Here is a 21041-nt window from a genome sequence, read left to right on the forward strand (position 1 = left end):
GCTTCATGCGGCAGGTGTGTATTCATCACTGCTGTGCTCTGGCCTGGTGCTGGGAGCTGGGCGTAGGCGTGAGGGCACGGTCCTGCCTCAGCCTTACCACTGAATGTGCACGTGGCTTTTGTAGAAGGCGCTGGAGGCCATGTGTTTGTGGGGAAGCACCTCACCGAGCCTGGGGCCTGGAAGCTTCTGGAAGAGGAGAGGGACGGTGGCAGATGTCCCACAAGGAGGTTAGGGGCCTCTGGCAGGCCACCCCAGCGCCCAGCACGGAGTGTAGGACACACTCCCAAAGCAGTGGGAATGAGACCCCACGGCCGGCCGAGAGCACGTGACCCGGGAGCTACCTGTGCTCACCTCACGTGGGTGCGCAAACCTGGAGCCCCGGGGGGCTGTGCGGGTGTGGCGTGCCGAGCGGGGGCGGGGGGAGGCGGGCAGCTCAGGAGTCTGGACTTGGCGCGCACAGGAGATGGGCGGGTCAGGCCGGCCTGGGTGCCGAGGGAGGAGTCTGCCGGATCCAGGTGCCAGGGACCAGAGACCTGGAGTGAGGTGGGCGTGTGGGGAGAGGCGCCTGCCTGGGAGGTGAGGGCGAGGGCAGGACGGGTCACACCTGCAGGCTCCTTCACCACAATCAGAACAGACATGGGGAGGGGTGTGTGGGGGCGTGGTGGGGGGTGGGGGGTGGGGGTGTGTGATGGGGTGTGGGGGGCTGCGGGAGCCCTCCGACCGACCTCTGCCCTTCCCATTCCATCGGGCCGGCCGGTGTTACCACCGTCTTGCACTCAGGAGGGAGCCGCCCTGCAGCCAGGCGGGAAGCCGACATGTCTGTGCCCGTGGTCAGCGCCAGCCCTGCAGACAGGAGGGAGGGTGGGATGCGCAGGGACTCGGCTTTATCGGTGCTGCTGAAGGAAGGTGTGAGGTTTCTCCTTCTTGTCCAAGGTCGAGACCAGACTTAGGGCCCCGACACCACCGAACTCCTGCCATGTCCCTTGGGCTTCCATGTCGTCTCCTGTGGTCTTCCTCCCCTTCTTCCCCCATCAAGAAGACTGAGTGTTCACAAAATAACTATTCCTTCTCCCCAGCATCTCACCCAGACACGTCCCACTGACCTTTAAAGAGAGTCTCAGCAAAGTGGCGGGACAGTCCCCGCCAGGGCACTGGACTTGAGGGGCTTCAGGTGGGCGGGGCCATCAGACTGGAGGGGCTTCAGGTGGGCGGGGCCATCAGACGAGGGGCTTCAGGTGGGCGGGGCCATCAGACGAGGGGCTTCAGGTGGGCGGGGCCATCAGACTGGAGGGGCTTCAGGTGGGCGGGGCCATCAGACTGGAGGGGCTTCAGGTGGGCGGGGCCATCAGACTGGAGGGGCTTCAGGTGGGCGGGGCCATCAGACTGGAGGGGCTTCAGGTGGGCGGGGCCATCAGACGAGGGGCTTCAGGTGGGCGGGGCCATCAGACTGGAGGGGCTTCAGGTGGGCGGGGCCATCAGACTGGAGGGGCTTCAGGTGGGCGGGGCCATCAGACCGGAGGGGCTTCAGGTGGGCGGGGCCATCAGACTGGAGGGGCTTCAGGTGGGCGGGGCCATCAGACTGGAGGGGCTTCAGGTGGGCTGGGCCATCAGACCGGAGGGGCTTCAGGTGGGCGGGGCCATCAGACTGGAGGGGCTTCAGGTGCACGCTGATTTAGGCACAGAGCTGGCTTGCGCTCCCTCTCCCCCTGCCCTTTCTTCAGGTTGGCTCCTCACTCCTGCTGTGGTCCTTCCCATGCAGACCCTGTCCCATCCGTGTCTGAATCCTGAGTAGGGGGACTTCCAGGGAGCACCTCCTGCCTCTGGAGCGGTAGGTGGAGCTTGCCAGCTGTGCGGTGACCAGAACAGAGCTTTTGTAAACATCACTTGCTAGTCTTCCCTGCTCAGAAAACTGGGGGCTTCCTACTTGCAAAGCTGACACCAGTGCCGTCTCTTTTAGCCTTTGGGAATCTGGTCCACAGCTCTCCTGTGAGACAAACACCTGCTGGGTCCTTCGCTGGTGGCTGTGTCCTGGCCCCCTGCTCGTAGTTACATTGGTGTTTCACAGCTGCAGCCTGGTGCTCTTGGTGCCAAAGGCGTCGCCGAAGCCCCCAGACAATGTCCGCGTGTACGCATGTGTGTGGTTAGGTTGCCCCCCTACAGGCCGTACATGCGTGTCCCAGGGGCCAGCACACTGGGGCATTGCGCACTCGCTGGGTCGGGGCAGCCTCGGGCAGGGCACGGCTGCGTGGCCCATTTGTGGCTCTGGCGTGACTGCACAGTCTCGGGTGCACGTTGCCCTAGGAGAGGGGGCGGCCACCATGCAAGCCGGCACTTGCAGAGGTTGCGTTTTATGGAAGTACTAGTTATGCTTAATATGTTTTGTTAATGGTTATGTAGCTGTCAAGCAAATTCCATTACTTCTTATTACATCATTAGAGACCATTAAAACGGCATTAGCATGCTGATGTAATTATGCCAGCAGACGCAGGACGACCGCAGTTATGACTTTATAATCCAATCGCGGCTGTCCGTGCCCTGCTGATGGATGCTCGGTCGGGTGGGCGGTGCCGGGGGAGCTGCCCCACGGTGAGGTGGGACCGGCGTTGGCTCAGCCGGCCGCTCAGCCCCACGCAGGCCTGGAAGAGCAGAGGGCGTCCGGGAGGACAGTCTAATTCTGCGATCAATCTTCATGTGTTCTCGTGATGCAAGAAGCAGTTTAGTTCCCATCTGTGTGATTTACTGAATTGATGAAAATACAGAGTTCTTGTTTTCCAAGACAGTTACTGAAGAAGTGGCAGTGGGAATTCACAGCCCTGACACGTTTCATTAAGTCTTCTGTGCACAGCGTGGGGGGGTGAGGGGGTGGCCAAGCTTAGCTCCGTCCTGTAACTGCCTCAGCAACGTCGAGGCCCCCTCCAGCCCTGCTCCTGTGTCCCACACCCTCCTCTACGTGTGAGAGAATCCGTGGGAACTTGGAGGCTTCCAGACGCATGTTTCAGGTTCTTGGGGCAGAAGTGTGATTGTTTGCCCCCTCTTCTTGTCTCCCTGATTTATGAGGAAATTGAAGTAGCAGGAAGGCCTTTAACCCACTCGTTGGACCCCTCTGGTTGGCTTTGTAGCCCACATGATTACAAAGCCCTGGATAATTTGGTGTGCGTGCCAGGGCAGTGCAAATTAACAGTGGCAGAGGTTATGCTCAGGGTAAGTAAACGTGGCTCACAGCCAACAGGAGGGCCCGGTCGGCCGTGGTGGCTCTCCCACTTACTCGTCCACTGCTGCAGGCTCTGGTGAACGGGGGATGCTTTCACCTTGCTCCCACCTGGGTTCAGGATTTCCCCAGTGACGCCACCTCAGGAGGGAGGAGAAGCCTGCCTGTTGTTCAGGAGCCCTCTGTTTCTGGAGCAGGAGCACTCGATGTGCCCTGTCCACACACTGCAAGATTGCCACAGTCCGACTGAGTGGCACATGTGTTTCCCTAGAAATACGGAGTTTCAAGGAAATGTGGCACTCTGTCAGAACTGCCTTGGCCTTGTCATGAGACTGAAGAGGAGACAGCAGAAAGGAACCACTGTGCGTTCACAAATAATGATTCTGTTTGAGTGAGAGATGGCCATTTCTCATTTTAAATAAATCCAAGGTGTTAGTATTTATTGATTGAGCTCCCTTTCCTACTGTGAAATGGCATCACAGTTTGGGGGCTTAGCTTTCCTAAAGCTCAGTTTCCCCTCCTATGAAACGTGGAGGCCAGGGTATGGCATGGGCTGTGGCAGAGGCTCAGTGCCTTGCTGTGTCTGCCTTGAAAGTCTGAATGTTTGCTTCTTCAGCGGGGACCGCGTCTCCATCTCGCCCTGGGCCCCAGAGTTACGTAGCGGGTCCTGGGCTGACAGGGCCGTGCTGAAGATCCTGGGAGCAGGCGGGGTTGGGGCAGGCCTGTCTGCACACATGCTGCTGCAGCCCCATGGATCGCGACCAGGGCCGGTGTGAGCCTAGTGAGCAGCAGACGGCTTAGAGGGGCCGGCTGTGTCCGTGTGGGTGTCAGTCCGCACTGGCCTGCGCTGTTACCTGCCAGCAATGCCGTTCTGACGTACTAACTGCTCTGACATCTGCTGTGGCTCTCAGGCTCAGATAAGCAAGAGTAGGCCTCCGCGGGCCTGTGCATGGGAAAGCCCGGGACCACACACCCAAGCGGCCTCACGCTGCCGCCTGTTTCTGGAATCTTCTTCCACTAGATGAGAGTGTCAGGTAGCAGGTGCCTGCTCCTTGACCAACTTCCCACAGAACAGGCGGCCGGGAAGTGTGGAGGGCCCACAGCTGGACGGTGCTGCGGGGACTCACTAGGCTCACGCCGGCCCTGGTCGCGATCCATGGGGCTGCAGCAGCAGATGTGCAGACAGGCTTGCCTCCACCCCGCCTGCTCGTTCATGGCTGGGGGGCAAGTCCTGCGTGCTCCGTGCTCGGTGATGTCCTCAGTGATGGGTGCTGTGGCCTCGGAGGGCGGGCGCCAATTCATTTCTGTGCAAATCCGCATCCCTGTAAACAGAACAGAAGAGGAGGGTGGTTTGCACAGTGTGTTGCAGACACGTATGTGCAAATGTTTTATGGCTGATGGCCACATAGTGGAAATTACAAAATCAGCAGAGGCCAACAGAGGGCTGAGGCATCTGTAAGCGTCCAGGGACCACTCGTGGGCCAAGAGGCGGTATGGCATTTGCGTGGCAGTCATGGCAGCCTTCCTCCCACGCTGCCGTCCTGGAGACGGGCCCGCAGGGCGGGAGGCGCAGCCTGTGAGGTCTCCCCCATGGAGCCTCTGGCTTTGTCTCCTGACGCTGTGGTCCGTGTGCCAGTGCCAAGCAGGTAGTATTTTCCCAGCACAGCAAGGTGGCCTCTGGTCCCCGGCTGGGCTGCAGGGCCCTCGGAAGGAACAGCTCTCACCGCAGGGCCTCAGGGCTCCCACAAATCCACTGTCCTGGCCCACTGTTTGCAGACGCCATGCTCGGAAGCACTGGTGTTTCTCGCAGTAGAAAGACAAATAGACTTCACATTAATTAGCTCCAAAGATCACAAAGCAAAAACGGGAAGAAAACGAGCCTCACGTTGCCCCCGCTGAGAACTGCCTTCTGTGGCAGTTGTCTGGTCCCTTTACAGGGGGTGCCGCTGTGCTTGGTTGAGTCACCCCTTGGGGCACTCTTGCAAATGTTGTATCAACTTAACCTTCATGTAGTTGGGGGTCTGGTGCCCTGGGACTGGGTGCACGTGCTGCAGCCCTTGCCTGGGGCCCAGCTGTGCCCACTGAGAGGCTCGTCCTGGAGCATCTGCTTCCGGAAGCCCGTGGTGGACACTTTGCCTCTCTGGCTGCTGGTGCTGGGCCGGCAGGACTGGCTGTGCTTTGTGAAAGGGCAGCAGGGCCTCTGAGTGGTGGGGACACCTGCGGAGCTTTCTAGGACGAGGTCTGTGGCCTCCGCTCTGCCTCTGCAAACCTGGTCTCACTTCATCTTGTCCTGGGACACTGCTCTTCAGTCAGCAGTTCCACCATCTGGGCATTGGCTTCACACAGCAACGGGCCGTGGGACAGCCAGGCCTGCATGGCCAGGACACGCCTCCCCTGTCACGGCGGTGTAAACTGAGGCCAAGAGGCTAAAGGGCTTGGCAGAGGTGACAGAACGGTGACACCTCGGTACAAAGACTTTCACGCCATCGCACGTTGAAACACAAGCGGTGGGTGTTGGGACCGAGTGTGTCATGGTCACGTGGGCTGAGGCTGTGCGGTGGGTCGGGTTGCTCACCGTCCTGTGACCCTGAGAGACAGCACCTGCCTGGGCCAGGGCTCGGTGCATCACCAGTGCAGGAGTCTGTGGGTGTCAATGACAGTGAAGCAGACACTCGGGAGTACTTCCCAAACACCAGGCGCGTTCTGAGGGTGTCACTTGTATCCCTAACTGGCAAGGCAGTGACACATGGCGTCCTGAAAGGAAGACCAGCCATTGTGTTCCATGCATGGGTCCCTGCACTGGTCTCGGGTGTGGGGTGGCAGGCATTGGGCGGTCGTCCCCATGACACTGATGCTCGAGGGCCCTGCATCTGACCGGCCAGGATTTGTGTGGTCGTGAGAGACAACTTTCGGCACTGAGGAACGATCTAAGCTCGGGGAATGTGGGTTAGAAAGTACATATCAACCTGAGGTCCTGTTGGTAAGAGCTGTCAGTCGTGCTGTCCTGGTGGCAGGTGAGGGCTGCTCGTGATCTTGAGACCTTTCCCGGATTCCAGAAGACAGCTGTACTCAGATGTCATCCTCCCTGACATGGCGTGCCCTCAGAGAGCCTGCCGTCTGTAAAATAATTCTCGTGCCACTTAAGCGCTGTCAGGTGCTCGCTGTGCTTGCTGGAAGAGCTTAGCGACATGGAGGGGCTGCCATGGTCACAGTGCTTGTAGGGAGTCCGACCGAGTGGGGCTTTGAGAGAGTCCAGTTCTCGCAGGGAGAGGGGACGGCATGGTGGCAGGAAGGTTGGCTGTGTGAACGCAGAGGCAGAAACGGCCGTCGCTCCAGGCCCAAGAGAAGCCCAGGTCATTTGAACGGTAGGAGTGGGAGGGACAAGGTTTGATGGCATCACTTCAGACGCAAGGGCCTGCAGAGCCTACGTGGTATGAGCAGAGTGAGGGGCGCTGCTCAGGGGTCAGCGAAGCAGCGGTCCCCAGGCGGGACACGAGGACACAGGAGGTGGCTGCCAGGACATGGGCTGGCAGGGAGTTTCAGCAGAACTCGGTGGCTGTGGGCAGAGAAGTCTCGGGAAGGACCATGAGTGAGACCGTCCTGCTGCACACACCGGACACTGGCAGCGGCCGACCACGAGCAGACGCTAAGCCGTCCCCACAGAACTGCCCCAGCGACGGTGCTAGGATGCTCAGTGCGCTGCCTTATGGTGGCACCACGCTGCCCTCTCAGAGGGCCGTGAGTCAAAACTGCCGTGAGGACTCAGCCCCAGGCCGAGACCAAGCTGTCACGAGTGGAGATGACCTCTGAATGCTCAAGAACTCTCGAGGTTCAAAGGAAGAAGACCGAGCAGCAGGAGCCTGGCCTCGGATGGATGAGCTTTGGGAAGGAGGGGAGGCGAGAGACGAGATCAAAAAAGGTGGCAGAGGTTTGACGAGGGGACTTTTCCCCACTGGTGTGTCTGCTGCTTTTGAGACAGTCCAGAGTCAATGTCCTCAGCTGCTGTCTCCCACCTAAAGCCGGTCCTTTCCTCAGGCTGTGTCCTTTGGAAGAACTCTCCTGGAGACAGTGTGTAAGTCGGTCATTCCGTCTGCAGTTGTGGTCTGTGGACAGGTCCAGCGGGGTCCATGGACCCTGAACTCCTGCTCCATTTGGAGCTGGCTGTGTGTGTGATACGGTTTCTAAAGTGCATGAGGTCTGTGGAAGAATCAGGCTGTTAGCGATGTGTTTTTCAGAGTCATGGTCAATGGAGTATTTAAAAAGCCTTGAAAATCCTGCTAACTCTTTCCTGGCACTTGTCTTACAGCGGATGATTCTTAACAACTTTGATACGTTTTTAAACGGTTCCTGTCGAGACTTTAAAAACAGCAGTCTCCTTCCTTTCCGCTTCTGATTCATTCTGCTCCCTTGGGAACCAAATATAAAATCTGTTTCCATAACAGTTTTTCGTTTGCAGGAGTGTCTGCTCGTTATTGTTGCGCTGTTGGGTAGATTGGAATTTTTTATAACAGCTCCACCGTGTGTGTTTCAGAGCAAAGCTTGTCAACAGAATGACCGGGAAATGGGAATAGAGTCACATCGTCATGAACACGATCACATGTGGGGCGAGTGGTGGCCTTGGGTGCGTGTGTCCTGCGAGTGTGTCAGTGTTCACACGCTCGTTCTGTGAGCGTGTCGGCGCTGTGCACACACTTGCGGGAAGCGGCGCCGTATGCTGAGCTGGCCCTGAATGCCCTTCTGTCTCTTCCAGGGTTCTGGGACCAGCAGTGACATTCAAAGTGAGCGCCAACGTCCACAACGTGACAACTGCGGATGTGGTGAAGGCAGCAGGTAAGGCGTTCTGGTTCGGCTACACACACACGCATACACATGCACACACGCACACACATGCTCGCACACACACATGCACACGGTCAGGCATATGCACACACATCCACACACACATGCTCACCCGCACACACACAGACCAACAGCCCAGGTAGGGGGTGGAAAGGACAGTCCCCCCGGTACCCCAGAATTGGTGGGGAGACAGTGAAGCAGTAATGGGGTCAGTTAACACGACCAGGCCTGGCTGTCGCTGTGAAACGTGGCCAGGCTTTGGGTAGACATTGGCCACACGGCTCTCTGTGAGGTCAGAAGGCTGGTGCGTGGGAGGCAGTGACCGGTGTCTGTGGAGACCGGTGTGGACGGAACAAACGCGGTTTCACTCCTGGATTTCCAGGTTGTAGCAGGCCACAAGCATGGGGTTCACTTCTGTCCATCAACCCACGAGACAGCGCAGAGCAGGGGGTTCAGGACGGACGAGTGACTTGCTTGTAGCTTCACGTTCGATTCCCGTTTCCCGGTCAGTCCCACTCTCACACTGGGGACCTACTGAGTGGTCCTGGGTTCGGGACTGGTGTTTGTCACAGTGAAAACACAAAGCCCGACTGACTGGGGTCTCAGCGAACACAAGTGCTGGAGACAGTTTGCATTGTCCTCGGGCTCTAATGTCTGGCTTTGGCGACTAAAGCCTTTTGTAAAATGTCTGCTCAATCTTCGCGCCTCGTGGGAAAGTGCAGCGAGCGTCAGAACTGTTTGATGACTTGCAGCGCTTTCGCACGATGCAGCAGTGAGGCTGTTTCTCAGCATGTCGCCATTGGTAGATGTGGCTGGGTGTGCACTGACCCGACAGCAGAGACCACGCTTAGCTTTAGCCAGTGCAGTTCTTGCTGAAGGTGTGAACGGGTTTAGTGAAATTTACATCTCTGTTTCAAATGCAAAACGCAGCAAACTATTTTGCTCGGTGTAGGGACTGGAATATTTGGTTCTCGTTAACTGAGATGTCACTTACTGAAACCCTCCAGACCTTGTCTCTTTTTCCGTTGCTGGTAAACAAGTGGAAAAGTAGCGGCTGTGTGCCGTGCATGGGGAAACGACTGGGCTCTCTGTTTCGTTGCTGTTGGGTTTCACTAGCAGGGTATCTTGGTGCTCTCACTGATCCTCGTGCGCTGGTACTGGTGATCTGGGGCCAAGTGTTTTTGGTTAAAGAAGAATTCATTGCAAGATTGCTATGCTCCGGAAACCTTACAGATCTCAGCTTCGTGGAGAGCGGCTTCCCTCAGTCTCATTTCACTGCCGTGTTTCTTCATGAAGCAGAGCTCGGCGTCCTGGGAACAGAGGCCAGCACACGGCACTGTAGACGCCGCCCCCCGGAGGTGTGATTCTGTGTCAGGGGCTCAGCCCCTCATGTCCATTGGCCCGTCCTCCCCTCACCCCGTCCATTCATTGCCCAGCTCCTCCACATAAGTGGCCAGTGAGTACATAGGCCAAATGAGTCACCAGCATTTGTGCAGACACACACTCACCATTGTTCCACAACTGCCTGTTCACCCAGTACCTGGAACAGAACTTTCAGAGCTGGGTTTGCTGGAACTCAGGGTGCTGTGGGTGGACGAAAATGGGAGGAAGTCTCCTTATCCTTTTTAATCATGACAACATACTTACTGACAGTGGCCTTTCATCATTTTTATTGCTTTCTGGGGAAAATGAGGTCAGTTTCTTGAAATCTCATTTCTTGGTCATTGTAGCTCTGTCCTAAAGTGCGGTTCCAGGGAGAAGTTACACGTGAAGTGCATGTTTGAGTGACGTACCAGCGCCGTTCCAGGACCTACATGGGTGCATCCACATTAGCTGCCATCTAAGTGCAGGGCAGCGTGTTTTCTGCTTGTTGTATGAGTAAAAAATTGGTAACGTGGACAGTTAAAAATGAGTTCCTTTTGTGTTTTGAATAATTTTATGATGTTATGAATGTGCCTGATGCTGTACAGGAAAAGGATTATGAAAAGTAAGTTTGTCTCAGGACCTTATCGTTGGGCAGGGGATAGCCCTGTGCTTTGACACTTGGCTCACATCTGCCTGGTGACAGTGTCTGGTGCCACGAAGAGAGGTGACCTCGCTGAGCAGTGTCCACGTGAGAGGTCGACTTACGTGTTTACGAGGGAGAATTTTGAATCAACAGGAGTCTTTCTGTGGCTTCTCACTTTAAAAGATGATGCGAGCTCTTACTCTGTTCTGCAGCTTAGCTGACGTCCCTGTGGTGCAGAGCCTGCTGGGGCCAGCTGTGGGAGTGGCCGTGCGTGTCACCAGCACACACGGAACAGAGCGTCCTGTTGAAATGCTGCAGGTGTCATGTATGGCCTGCCAGTCTGACTCTGCACGTGGTTCCCTCAGGCCTTAATAACACCACACTGTTGACACCTCTGTTGTCATTAGTGACACAACCCTGCTGATGGAATGGGGGCGTTTCTTTGGCTAATTTCATACAAAATGATACAAAACGTAATGAATAGGCGCACGGCTGTACCACATTGCTCCCCACCAAACACCACGGGGTGAGCTCAGTGACGCTGTGGCTGCTTTCCATTCTTCAGAATCCCTTGTCCCACCAGGTGACTCTTTGCTGGGAACTCTGCCTAATTCATGAATTGGGTGTGAACATGAAGAGGAAGTGGGCATGGCACCCAGAGGCGTTTGCTGTGTTGCCAAGTACACAGAAATAACGGGTAGTTACCCTTAATCTCTGCAGCCATGTCATCTAGTCAAACAGGGTGGGACAGATGTTATGAATGGGACTTTTCTCTTCGTTTCCTTGGTAGTTTGTTCTGAAGCAGTATATTTCTGCTCAATCTTTGCATTTCTCCTTTCGGAGAAGGTGTGGTTAATCCTCCTTTACCAATGTGATGGGGTATGGCATGGCATAATGCAATGTGGCACAATAAATGTCATGTAATGCTGTGTAACATACGTGCATTAGATAATGTGATATGTCACGTGAAATAAATATTACAGAATATATAAGAATTACATAATGGGTAATAAATACAACGTAGCATAGCATCATATAACATGATACAGTGTGATACAATGTAACAGTGTAGTACAACGGAATGCACTGTGTTAGACTGTAGAGTGTAATACAGTTGATATACTGTAACACCCATCAGGAAATGTCAGGTGTCCCGTAGAGAGCCCAGGCAGGCATGGGAGCTGAGCAGGACGGGTCAGAGGAAGTGTCATTGGACAGGTGGTTGGACGAGACCCCGGGGTGCCCTTGGAGGAGTCCCACTGGGCATGAGGGAGCAGCCGTGTGGAGCTGGGAAGGAGTGAGGAGGTCGGGGCACATGCTTGGCATGTCCTGAAACACCAGGAGGCCTGTGTGACTGGAGCCTGGTGTGTTTGTGGGGCGAGTGACCGGAGACCAGCCCCGCAGGTCTGGGAAGGACTTGGCCTCTTTCCCTCCGGGGGGCAAGGAGCCTTGGAGGGTCTGAGCAGGAGGGCGAGCACCGCAGGGCCCCTCTGGCTGCCGCACGGAGAATGCACCGTGGGCGCTGCATGGACTGGGACGTGGCCTGGGCTGGCACTTGAGAATGCTGGCCCATGTGGGAGGAGGGTCTCACCCTGTGAGGAGGACCCGACACTCCCCTATCTTGCAGCCAGGGACCACGCAGCCCCTGGGGTTGGAGATGGGACAAGCGCGGCCGCTGGAAAGGGCCCTCCCGGGTCTGGAGCAGGCTGGCAAGAAGGAGGGAGGGCTGCGCTGCTCGAGAGCACGCTGATGGCTGCAGCTCAAGATTTGACGGGTGATGAGGAAAGGTGGGGCGCTGCACCCACTGCTGCTTTCTAAACAGCCAGGTAATTACTGCTGGCATTTTGACAAGTGTTTGCTGGAGTAGAGGTCAGAGCTGTCAGTGCAGAAGATCTAAGCGCCTTGCCCAGCTGCAGGAGACTCTGGTAGCCGTGTTTTTGTAATTAGACTCGAAAGAGCCAGATTTCTTCCTGGCTTCACCTGGCACATGAGTGAGTGCTATGAAGTGATTCCGCTTGTCACGGTCTGCAGGGTTACCCGTGTGGAAATACCCGACTGGCGTCGGGGGTGAGGTGAAGGTGGTGGGTAGAGTACAGGCTACGACACATGTCATTCCACATTCGCTGTTCCACGTTCATTCCCACACAAAGGCGGCCTACGGATTAAAAATATCTTTTTCGGAGGAACACAGTCTTACTTGCAAATGAGCGAGTGGGTGGGGACCCATCTGCCGTGGTGGCACATGCCCCCCTGACTGCGTCCGAGTCCTGCTGCATAATTGTGTCCAGAGTGAGGGGAGCAAGGGGGCCTGAGGCCAGGACCTGTGTGGCCTCAGGCTGCCACCCAGCGTCCATTGGGAACGTGGTCAGCTGTCAGCGTGCGCCATGCAGGAACCAGACCAGAGCACCCCTACTCGGCCAGGATTTGGAGGAGTGGGTAAATATCCATAGACGTTCACTGAGACCCTTCAGTACTGAAACTGTTAAAGGAAAGACCCAGATTGTCTACAGGCAGGCCCAGTGCTTTGTGGGCGTCACGGCTGGGCCCAGGGCGTTCGTGGCAGGACCTGCTAGAAAGCGCAGTTGCTCTGTGCTCCTGGGACCCCCGCTTGCTTATCCCAGCACACACCACTGTGCTCTGGTTGTCTGGGTCCACTCCCAGCCTTCCTCGGGCTCGCCCGGGCTCCCATCTGCTGTCTGCTGTGAGTAGATAGGAACCCAGAGCCCTGCCTGGCCACCTGCTGCTTCTCGCTGGGTCCGGACCCCCCTGCTTGGCAGGTGAGCCTCCCTTCTGCCCTGACAGGCTGCAGCCGCTCTCAGCTGGATTGTGATCTGTGTGCTTTCTTACCTGCCCTGCAGGTAAAGGCCTTCCATATTACTCATTCTCGCACCACGCTGCCTGACATGCTAAATAAATTGTGCCAAGTCAGTCAGTGGGCTGCATGCCTTTTGTGGAAGGTTGTCCAGTTCCAGCAAGCAGGCTCTGCGGGGGCACAGGCGTGTCTTGTGGGGCCCAGTGTGTGGATGTTGTCATTCGTTGTCCCCTGCTGTGGACCCCTGGTACAGGGTGAAGTGGGACGGACACGGGAGTCAGAGAGATGCCGACACCAGTCCTGAGCTGTGGGGTCCTGTGTTCAGATTCCCGTCTCAAGTGTGTACTCCGCTGTGTCAGCTCCAAGCTGTGGGAATTTGGGAAGCGACTTAACTTGCAGTCCCTGTCGGGAAGCTAAGGGAATGGTGCCGACGTCCAGGGACACTGTGACGATCACATGTGCACGTGAGACGCAGCAACAGCCTAGCACGCTGAGTGCACTCAGCACGAGCCAGCACAGCCCTGCTTTGTCCCACAGCACCTCCTCCTGTCCCCTAGGAGCTGGCGACTTGGAGGGAGGGCCAGTGGTGCTGGGTCGCCGACAGCTCCAATAGCCGTGCCAGGGAGCCCTTGCGGGCACCAGTGACTCACGTGGACTGTGTGCCACCCGCTCACCTCCAACGGGCAATGGATGGTGCCACCCCTCCCCTCTCCCCACAGGTGTGAATGCTTTTGTCGTTTTTGTCAGTTCACGTTTGCTCCCATGGAGATCAGTGGTAGGCCCAGGACACACTGTGGCCCCATTTCTACGTGAGCCAGATGCCTGAGCCCCGACAAGTCCAAGTTTGGAGTGAAGGGGCAGGTACTGGAAGAGGAGAGGTGGGCTTGAAGGGCGGGGTTCTCTCAGTTCTGCGAACTAACGAGCAGTGTAATTTGTTCCACAAGATACACCTGCTCCTTTACGCATGTCACGTGCATGCAGCACGCACCAGCCACTATTTCCGCTTGGACCGGGCGCACGCAGGTGCTACAGGTAGAAGCAGATACACAGGTCAGAGTAGGACGACCTGAGCAGAACGCTGCTGTTTGGGACGATAGGCTCCTGTGAGTTCACCCCCGAAGGAGGGTTTGGGGTGAGTGTGGTCAGGGATGGCCTGGCGGGAGGTGACGGAGGGGCCCTGGGACCATGTGGGGGGCGGGGTGCCTGGCCGTCCTGGGTCCTTCCTGTGCATGAGGTCAGGAACCACTGGAGCACGTGATCTGACATTTGTGGGCTTGGGGGGGGGACTCCCAGTGGGCGGGGCCAGCGGAGGGAGGGGCAGACACGGGGAAATGAGTCCTTTCCGGCTTCCTTCCTGGTCTGGGACCTGCTGACCCAGCAATGAGAGGCTGTGGGCGCTCGGAGTCTGCATGTAGTTTGAAGATGTAACTGACTCTGCCGGTGGCTGGGGGGGCGATGGGATGTGGGTGCAGGAACGGAGAGGGTGCTTCCGTTTGGCGTGGGACACGTCGCACTTGGAATTAGACTTCCAGGTGAGGACAGTCAGATGTTTGGATCTGTGGCTGGTGACAGACGCCCCTGCAGGCACGTACCTGGGAGCTGGCGACGCAAGGGCAGCCGCGTCCTTGTGTTCGTCTGTGGTTGTCGAGTCCCCTGAGAACCGGCTGTTTCCCTCCCCCTCCCTTCCCCAGGTCCCTCCCGCCTGCCCTCTGCACGTAGTGAGTGAGTCCTGCCCTGTGCCAGGTGGTGCCAGGTGGTGTGGGAGCAGTGAGCTGGGTAGATGCACCGCAGCGTCTGGTGGAGAAGGGACTTGGAAGTGTGGGCTCAGTCAGTGCCCTGGCCCAGGAGAGCCGGGACATGGCAGAAAGGAAATGGGAGGCTTTCGACATGTCTGTCCCATTTCATGAGTGCCCTAAACGAGGTGTCTTCACTGAAAAGTATGTTTATAGCATTTTTATTTTTGGAGAAATAAAAGTTTTGCCCTAAGTACACCACCCTTTCCCGCCACCCCATCTAAATACACCACAGCCACCTGTGTCGAGAACACTACTGTCACCAACAGCCACACAAGACCGCTGTGCTGCCGGGCGTCAGGAGAGAAGCGTCATGACAAGAGGGAAGTGGGGCCTGTCTTCTCCTCTAGTTTAAGATTTTAATCCATAATGACCACTGCTGTCCCCTGTACCCCTCCCAGAGTGCTGAGGGCAATGGGAAAGGACGGAGACTCTGTGAGGATTTTGTTCCTCTCTGGTCTGTGTGTGTGTGTGTGTGCGCAGGCGCGTGCACACGTGTGTACATGCACGTGTGTACATGCATGTGTTTGCATGTATGCGCCCAGGTGTGCATGCGTGCGTGTGTGAGTATGCACAGTGGCCATCGGTTAACGGCTGCCACATGTGACTGCTGACCTTCGAGGAGGTGCCTGGACTGCTCCCCTCCCTCAAAGTCCCTGGAAGTGCCTAACAAACTACAAACTCTGTCCCCACGTGTCCAGCTGAGAAGAGCCCAGAGGCTGCCACACAGGTGGGGTCAAGGGGACTGAGTGTGAGTCAGGGTGTGACTCACATGCAGCCGTCTTCTCTGAACCCTGTTTTCTCTGTCACGAGGCCCCAGCACCTCTCCCTGGAAGGCAGCTGAGACTGCCCCCTCCACCCCCAACTGGGGGCTGACCGTTGTTCGCTTGGGGCAGGTGTCCGGGCCAGAGAGACGTGCTGACTGGGGGCTTCTGCTCGTCGCACTGTGACGCTCCCAAGCTGTCCTGTGACCACCCTGGTTCTGGGTCTGAGTCTCACACCAGGGTGAGGGTGCTGACTGTGGAGCTGGCTCACTGCTTCCAGTGCCCACACACTGTGTTCTTTGGCACCTCCTTCGGTTCATGGGCCACTGTCATTTTGGATTGTGTCACTTAAGCCATTAGTCTCCACTTTGCTTGTCACGAACTGCGGTGTCAGGCTCTTCCCCATTATTAGTCGTTCACACTCAGATGGCTCGTGTGACGTTCGGCTCTGACGCCTGCACAGATGAACGCCTGTCACTCAGGTTGTGTCACATCCTCCTGGCTTCTCACTGAGCAGTTTCAGGTGTGTCTGTGGCTGGCAGGTCGCAAGTAATAACCAACTCAGTATGGAAGGAAGTCCCATCAGGCTTCCTCTGGGTCCACAGCCAAATGCTTATCAGAACCCCACAAATCTGGGCCCATTTGGCCATCGCTGTTTGCATTCTGGCACCAGTGACCTTCGTGTCCCCTGAAGGACTTGGCTTCGGAAGGGTTTGCTTAATGGACCACCTGCCTGTAGGATGCTGGCATGGAGGTCCGTGGCCTGTGGGAGACATACGGCTGGAACACGCACTGGACTGGCTCCTGTCGAGGGTGTAGGACGCCGCCCTGCGGTCATCCTGTTTCTCGGTGCTCTCGGTCGTTTGTGCACGTCAATAAGGGCAGAGGCAGGCAAGCAGCTGGGCTGGTTTTGTCCCTTTTCTGTGCTTGCGCTGCAGACGGTTGTCACCGGTCACAGCTCAGCAGCAGAATGGGAGAACTCTAGTTGGCTTATCTCATACTGATGTCAGATTTATCCCGTGGATCTGAGGAGATGTCAGGCTGCCGCGAGGCTGCGAAAGAAACAGCTTATAAAGACTGAGCCTGAGTCTTCAATAAAGTGTGCTCGTAAAGCAACTCAGGAAACAAGCGTTTTTGTTCAAACAAAATACCTTGAAAAGTCCTCTTCACTCTTTTTGAGCTTTCCTTCTGGCCAAGGCGGACACAGCCTCTTTTCCATTCCATTCATCACCTTGGAAATCTTTCGGTTTCCCACGCATGTGAAGATGACGAATGTCTCGTATCTGGCAGGTGTGTGGTAGGCACCTCAGGGAGAGCGGCTTCACCACCTGCTATGTGTCGGGCCCCGACCCCTCCGTCAGGTGGCTTATTTGGAACCAGGGCCTCTGCAGATGCATCGGGTCCCTAGGATGTCACACTGGCTTGGGGTGGGTCCGAATGCAGTGTGACTGGTGTCCCCATCAGGACAGGGAAATGCCCGTGCAGGCCGACACTGGGGAAGTGTTGCCAGCAACACCAGGAGTGGAGGAGGCAGGCAGCGTCTTCCACAGTTTGGGGAAGGAGCTGATTCACCCACTCGGGCCCTCATCCCCCAGCACAGAGCCCGGCCCCGAGCTGCCGTGGACTGGATGAGGGAACAAACCCTCTCGGTCTCAGTTGTCTTCCTGCCACGGTGACCACAGGCATCAGGCCGCTGTTTCGTGTCTTCACTTAAGAAAACCTTGACCGACGAACCATTAAAAGAGGAGCTTCCGTAACGGCTCAGAGGATGCTGATGAAGTGACAGCTCTCGGTTTCATTCAGTGCTTCCAATAAAAAGCAAAGTGGGCAGATTTTAACTAAGGGTTATAAACTTCACTGGGAAATGGGACGAGCAGGAGAAGTGGATCGGGCAGAGTCCAGCTCCAACAGGTACTTCGTTCTGTGGAGAATTGACCCGCGAGGTGACTATTAGATACTAAATGTCCCCTAGGTGACCCCAGGGACCCGTAAGGGGGTTTGAATGTTGGACCCAACCCTGGGCACATAGGAGGAAATTCAGTTCTTTCGAACAAACGAACACAAGAGTGACTTTTACAAAAATGGTGTTTGCAGCAGTTTCTGGGTACCTCACGGGAGGACGAGTGAGCGCCACTGTCCCCTGCCCTTGGGGTGCGGCACACGTTCACCCGTCCTCACGCCTTCTGTCTGGTGACGAGACCGTTGTCTTACCGCCTCTCAAAAGAGTGTCGGCTGTTAGGATGTGATGGCTGTGATTTATGGCGCGTCTGTTAAGGCGATTCCCCTGAGTCTGGTGGGGGGAGGGCGACACACATTTAGGTTGGGACTGGTGTGATGTGAAGGTGTTGACGGAGCACATGGAGGAGGAGCGACATTCCAGGCAGCGGGTCTGTGGTGGGGAGGACGGCAGGCGGGGCCACGCGGGCGGCGTTGGGCAGTGGTCTTCCCCACGCGGCCCTCTGACTGCCGGCCTCCATGGAGGTGAGAAACCAGGGAGGGGTGTGGCCTGCAGGGCACAGAGCAGCAAGCAGGAGGTGACAGGAAGGAGGTTACACCGCCGACAGAACCTGGTGATGGGCCGGGCCGAGGGGTGACAGTGAGGGAAAGTCAGAGCTCCCAGGCTCCCAGCTGTGTCAGCGTGGAGTCGGGGAAGGAGAAATAGATCCACCAGGTGGGTGAGAGGCAGGCAAGGCTGCAGTGTCTGCAGAAGAGTGGTTTGGGGGAGATCGTGGTACCGGGGGGCATCCCGGAGGAGGTGTCAGGCCGTTGGGGGGTACATAGTCCAGCCCCATGGCCCCGCTCACTGTGGGGTCTCTCTTGGTCATTGGGTGCTGGAGAGCAAGACTCTTCTCCATGTCTTGCCCGGTGGCCACATGAAAAGGCGTTCTGAACCGTCTGTCAGATAACTAACGCACCTCAGAAAATAATGTTTGTTAGACTGTGGATTTAGAGAGTTAGGTAGATATGAGCCTGCCTTGGTCACCCAGTAAATGTCCCTTTCCTTTTCCATCTGCCTTTCTATCTGTCAGTTCCCTGGCAAAGGGACCCTACGCCTCGAGGGGGTGAGCACCTTTGCGTGAGGAAATCCTGCCGACCCTTCACTGGACCTGGGCAGGTTCCTCCCTGGTTCTGAGGGCGTGGACCCATGTGTTTGCACAGGAAAAACCCCACGAGGGGTGCTCTGAGAGCAGCTGTCACACGGCTTGGCATGTACGCCCCCTCGAGCGAACCTCAGGTCTGAAGACCTGCTTTCAGCCAAATGCATCTGGAAAGGCGTCTTCTCTCTGGGGTTTAACTCTTCTTTCTACGGTACCTTTAAACGTTATTTAAATGAGCAGAAACGTATACGCAGCTTTCCGGGGCATGCCTGTTACGTTTAAGTGGTTTTCTTTTACCACATTAAGCAAAGTCGATCCCTTTAACAGTTTAGAATAAAACACACTAGGAAAATAGTCATTTCTCTTTAGAACTCCCCATATTGGATATAAAAAGCTGCAGTTGGTCCTGAGCGTCTTTCTTCTCTGTTTTGAATAACCCCTTTTCCTCTTCTCGACATCACTGTTTCCACGTTAGTTACCAGCTGAGCTTCTGCAGCGAGGCCCCCCAGTTTCAGTGGCATAGTGAGGCAGGTGGCAGCGCCCATTACACCGCAGGTTTGGCTGGAGGCCGTCTGACCCACGGGCGCACCCGTCAGTTACGTGTGGTGTGTCTGCCCCGTCGTGAGCGTGTTGATTTCCAGCCCCTCAGTGGCCTCACGAAGGGACCACGCTGTGTGAGGTTCTGCCCAGGCGGTCACGCCTCCCAGCCACAGGAGTTATTCTGGATGAGTTTATGAAAACCACTCTCACTGACTTTAGTGGGGGTTGAAAGGATCCCTCCCACCCCGGGCAATGGCAGTGGGGACAGCAGAGCTTCTGTCTTCGCAGGTGGTCAGTCGGGGGCTCAGAGTCAGCACAGCGGATCAGACAGAGCTTGTGGCTGCAGGAAGCATGTGAAGGGAGAGGAAACGGTGCGGGGCAGAGTCAGGCCTGGGCGGGAAGCCACAGCCTCTGTCCTTGGCTCAGCAGCTGGGGAAATGTGGCCTGGGAGGAGACAGGTGCACACAAAAGGGTGACCCAGGGCCTGTGCGGCCGGCCGTTCTCTCCACGGAGATCCAGGGGCACACCCCAGGGCGCCCACGTGTGGCAAAGAAGTGACAACACTTGCCCCGTGAGGAAAGACTAAATGCTTCCCCAAGAGTCGGGACATTTCTTGTGCTGGATGACTGAACCCAACTGCATATCATTCCATTATTTTGTGAATTTACCCCAAATCACCCACAAAACCTGCAGTCCCTGCTTTTAGAGGAATCCACTTAAGCCTTTCCATCTTTCTGTATCTTTCACAATCCAATTTCCATACACAGGTTTTTTGTTGTCTTGTGAAAGTCGAAACCCAGGGAACAAATGAATAGCACATCAGAGGCGGTCGCTTATGGTAAGAGATGCAGAGGACATTAGCACAGACTTCACAGAAAAATCCTCTGGTAGACGTCATCCCCATGTTAATTTAATCCTGCTGTCGAAGATAATACAATCTCTTTGAAACAGTCTCCACGTTAGTGCCCAGGGACCTTCTCTCGATCAGAGGGTGAATTTCCATCACCTGATGAGCTCATCTGATGTGACAGCTTGAATGCAGATGGGGAGTCTCCTGTCAATAGCTTCTCATCAGAGACAAAGAGAGCAACGTCTGTATTCATTGCGTCCCCTTATGCATGAGCGACACCAGCTCGTCTTCCCTCTACCTGGCGGTCACTGCAAATATAAACTCCAGCTTTTGTGTTAGGAGCTGGCTCGGCCTGCAGAGCTGTTTCCAGAGGCCTGGCAGCCTTGTCTGTTTAAGTTCAGTGTGTGTTTTGACATGTAAATTTACATGAGGCATATTTAATCAGTCACAATGATATGCTAATTGGATTCATCTGTGAACTGAATGAAAAACACATTTGAAGAAAAATGAAGTGAAGTTATTACCAGCTGAGACACTTTGTAATCAGCGCTTTGCGTCATGGAAATGTGAAAAGATAAAGGGGCCAGGTAGTTGCTGGGGGGAGCGAGGTGGCCCTGGTCCAGTTCAGCTGGTTTTGTAGCTTCGGGAAGAGGTTCACGTGTAAAGGGCACTGTCCTTGGTGCTGATCCCCAAGACACTTGGGGCACCTCACCCCAGGGCCGTGGAATCCATTATGGAGTGTGCGCGCACTCACGTGTAGAAGTGGAGAGCAGAGGGGGCTATATCTCCTTCCTTTCCTATCTTCAGAGTCACATAACAGCTTAGGATTTGGCTGTGACTAGAACTCAGATGAGGCAGTTTCCATTTCTCTGAGGAACAAGAGCCCAGAGCTTGTGGTTTTCAGCAAGGCTAAGCCATTGGGAGTCGGGGGCTAGTGCTCTGGGCTGGGTGGGCTCCTCTCATGACAGGACACTGCTCTCCCCGTCAGCCGCCACAAACACACCCTCCGGACACGTGGGCAATGCTGCAGTTTGTCCGCTGTGCTCAGCAGCTCCTCTCTTTCCTACCCTTTAGTCAGAGCCTGGCAAAGGAGAACAAACCACCGGGCTCCGCAGGCGGAGGCCTGCCC

At 56.1% G+C, this 21041-nt stretch overlaps 1 protein-coding gene across 2 annotated transcripts in view; it reads left to right on the forward strand.

The window, feature by feature from the left end:
• PTPRN2 (protein tyrosine phosphatase receptor type N2) overlaps positions 1–21041 on the forward strand; it is a 427823-nt gene that overhangs the window by 193900 nt on the left and 212882 nt on the right. For both annotated transcript variants that reach the window (XM_033098764.1, XM_033098765.1), the window contains exon 11: positions 7959–8038. In XM_033098764.1, the coding sequence (XP_032954655.1) occupies positions 7959–8038 (80 nt within the window). The remainder of the gene's footprint in view (positions 1–7958; positions 8039–21041) is intronic.

Source organism: Rhinolophus ferrumequinum, chromosome 26, assembly GCF_004115265.2.
Source record: "Rhinolophus ferrumequinum isolate MPI-CBG mRhiFer1 chromosome 26, mRhiFer1_v1.p, whole genome shotgun sequence".
NCBI lineage: Eukaryota > Metazoa > Chordata > Mammalia > Chiroptera > Rhinolophidae > Rhinolophus > Rhinolophus ferrumequinum.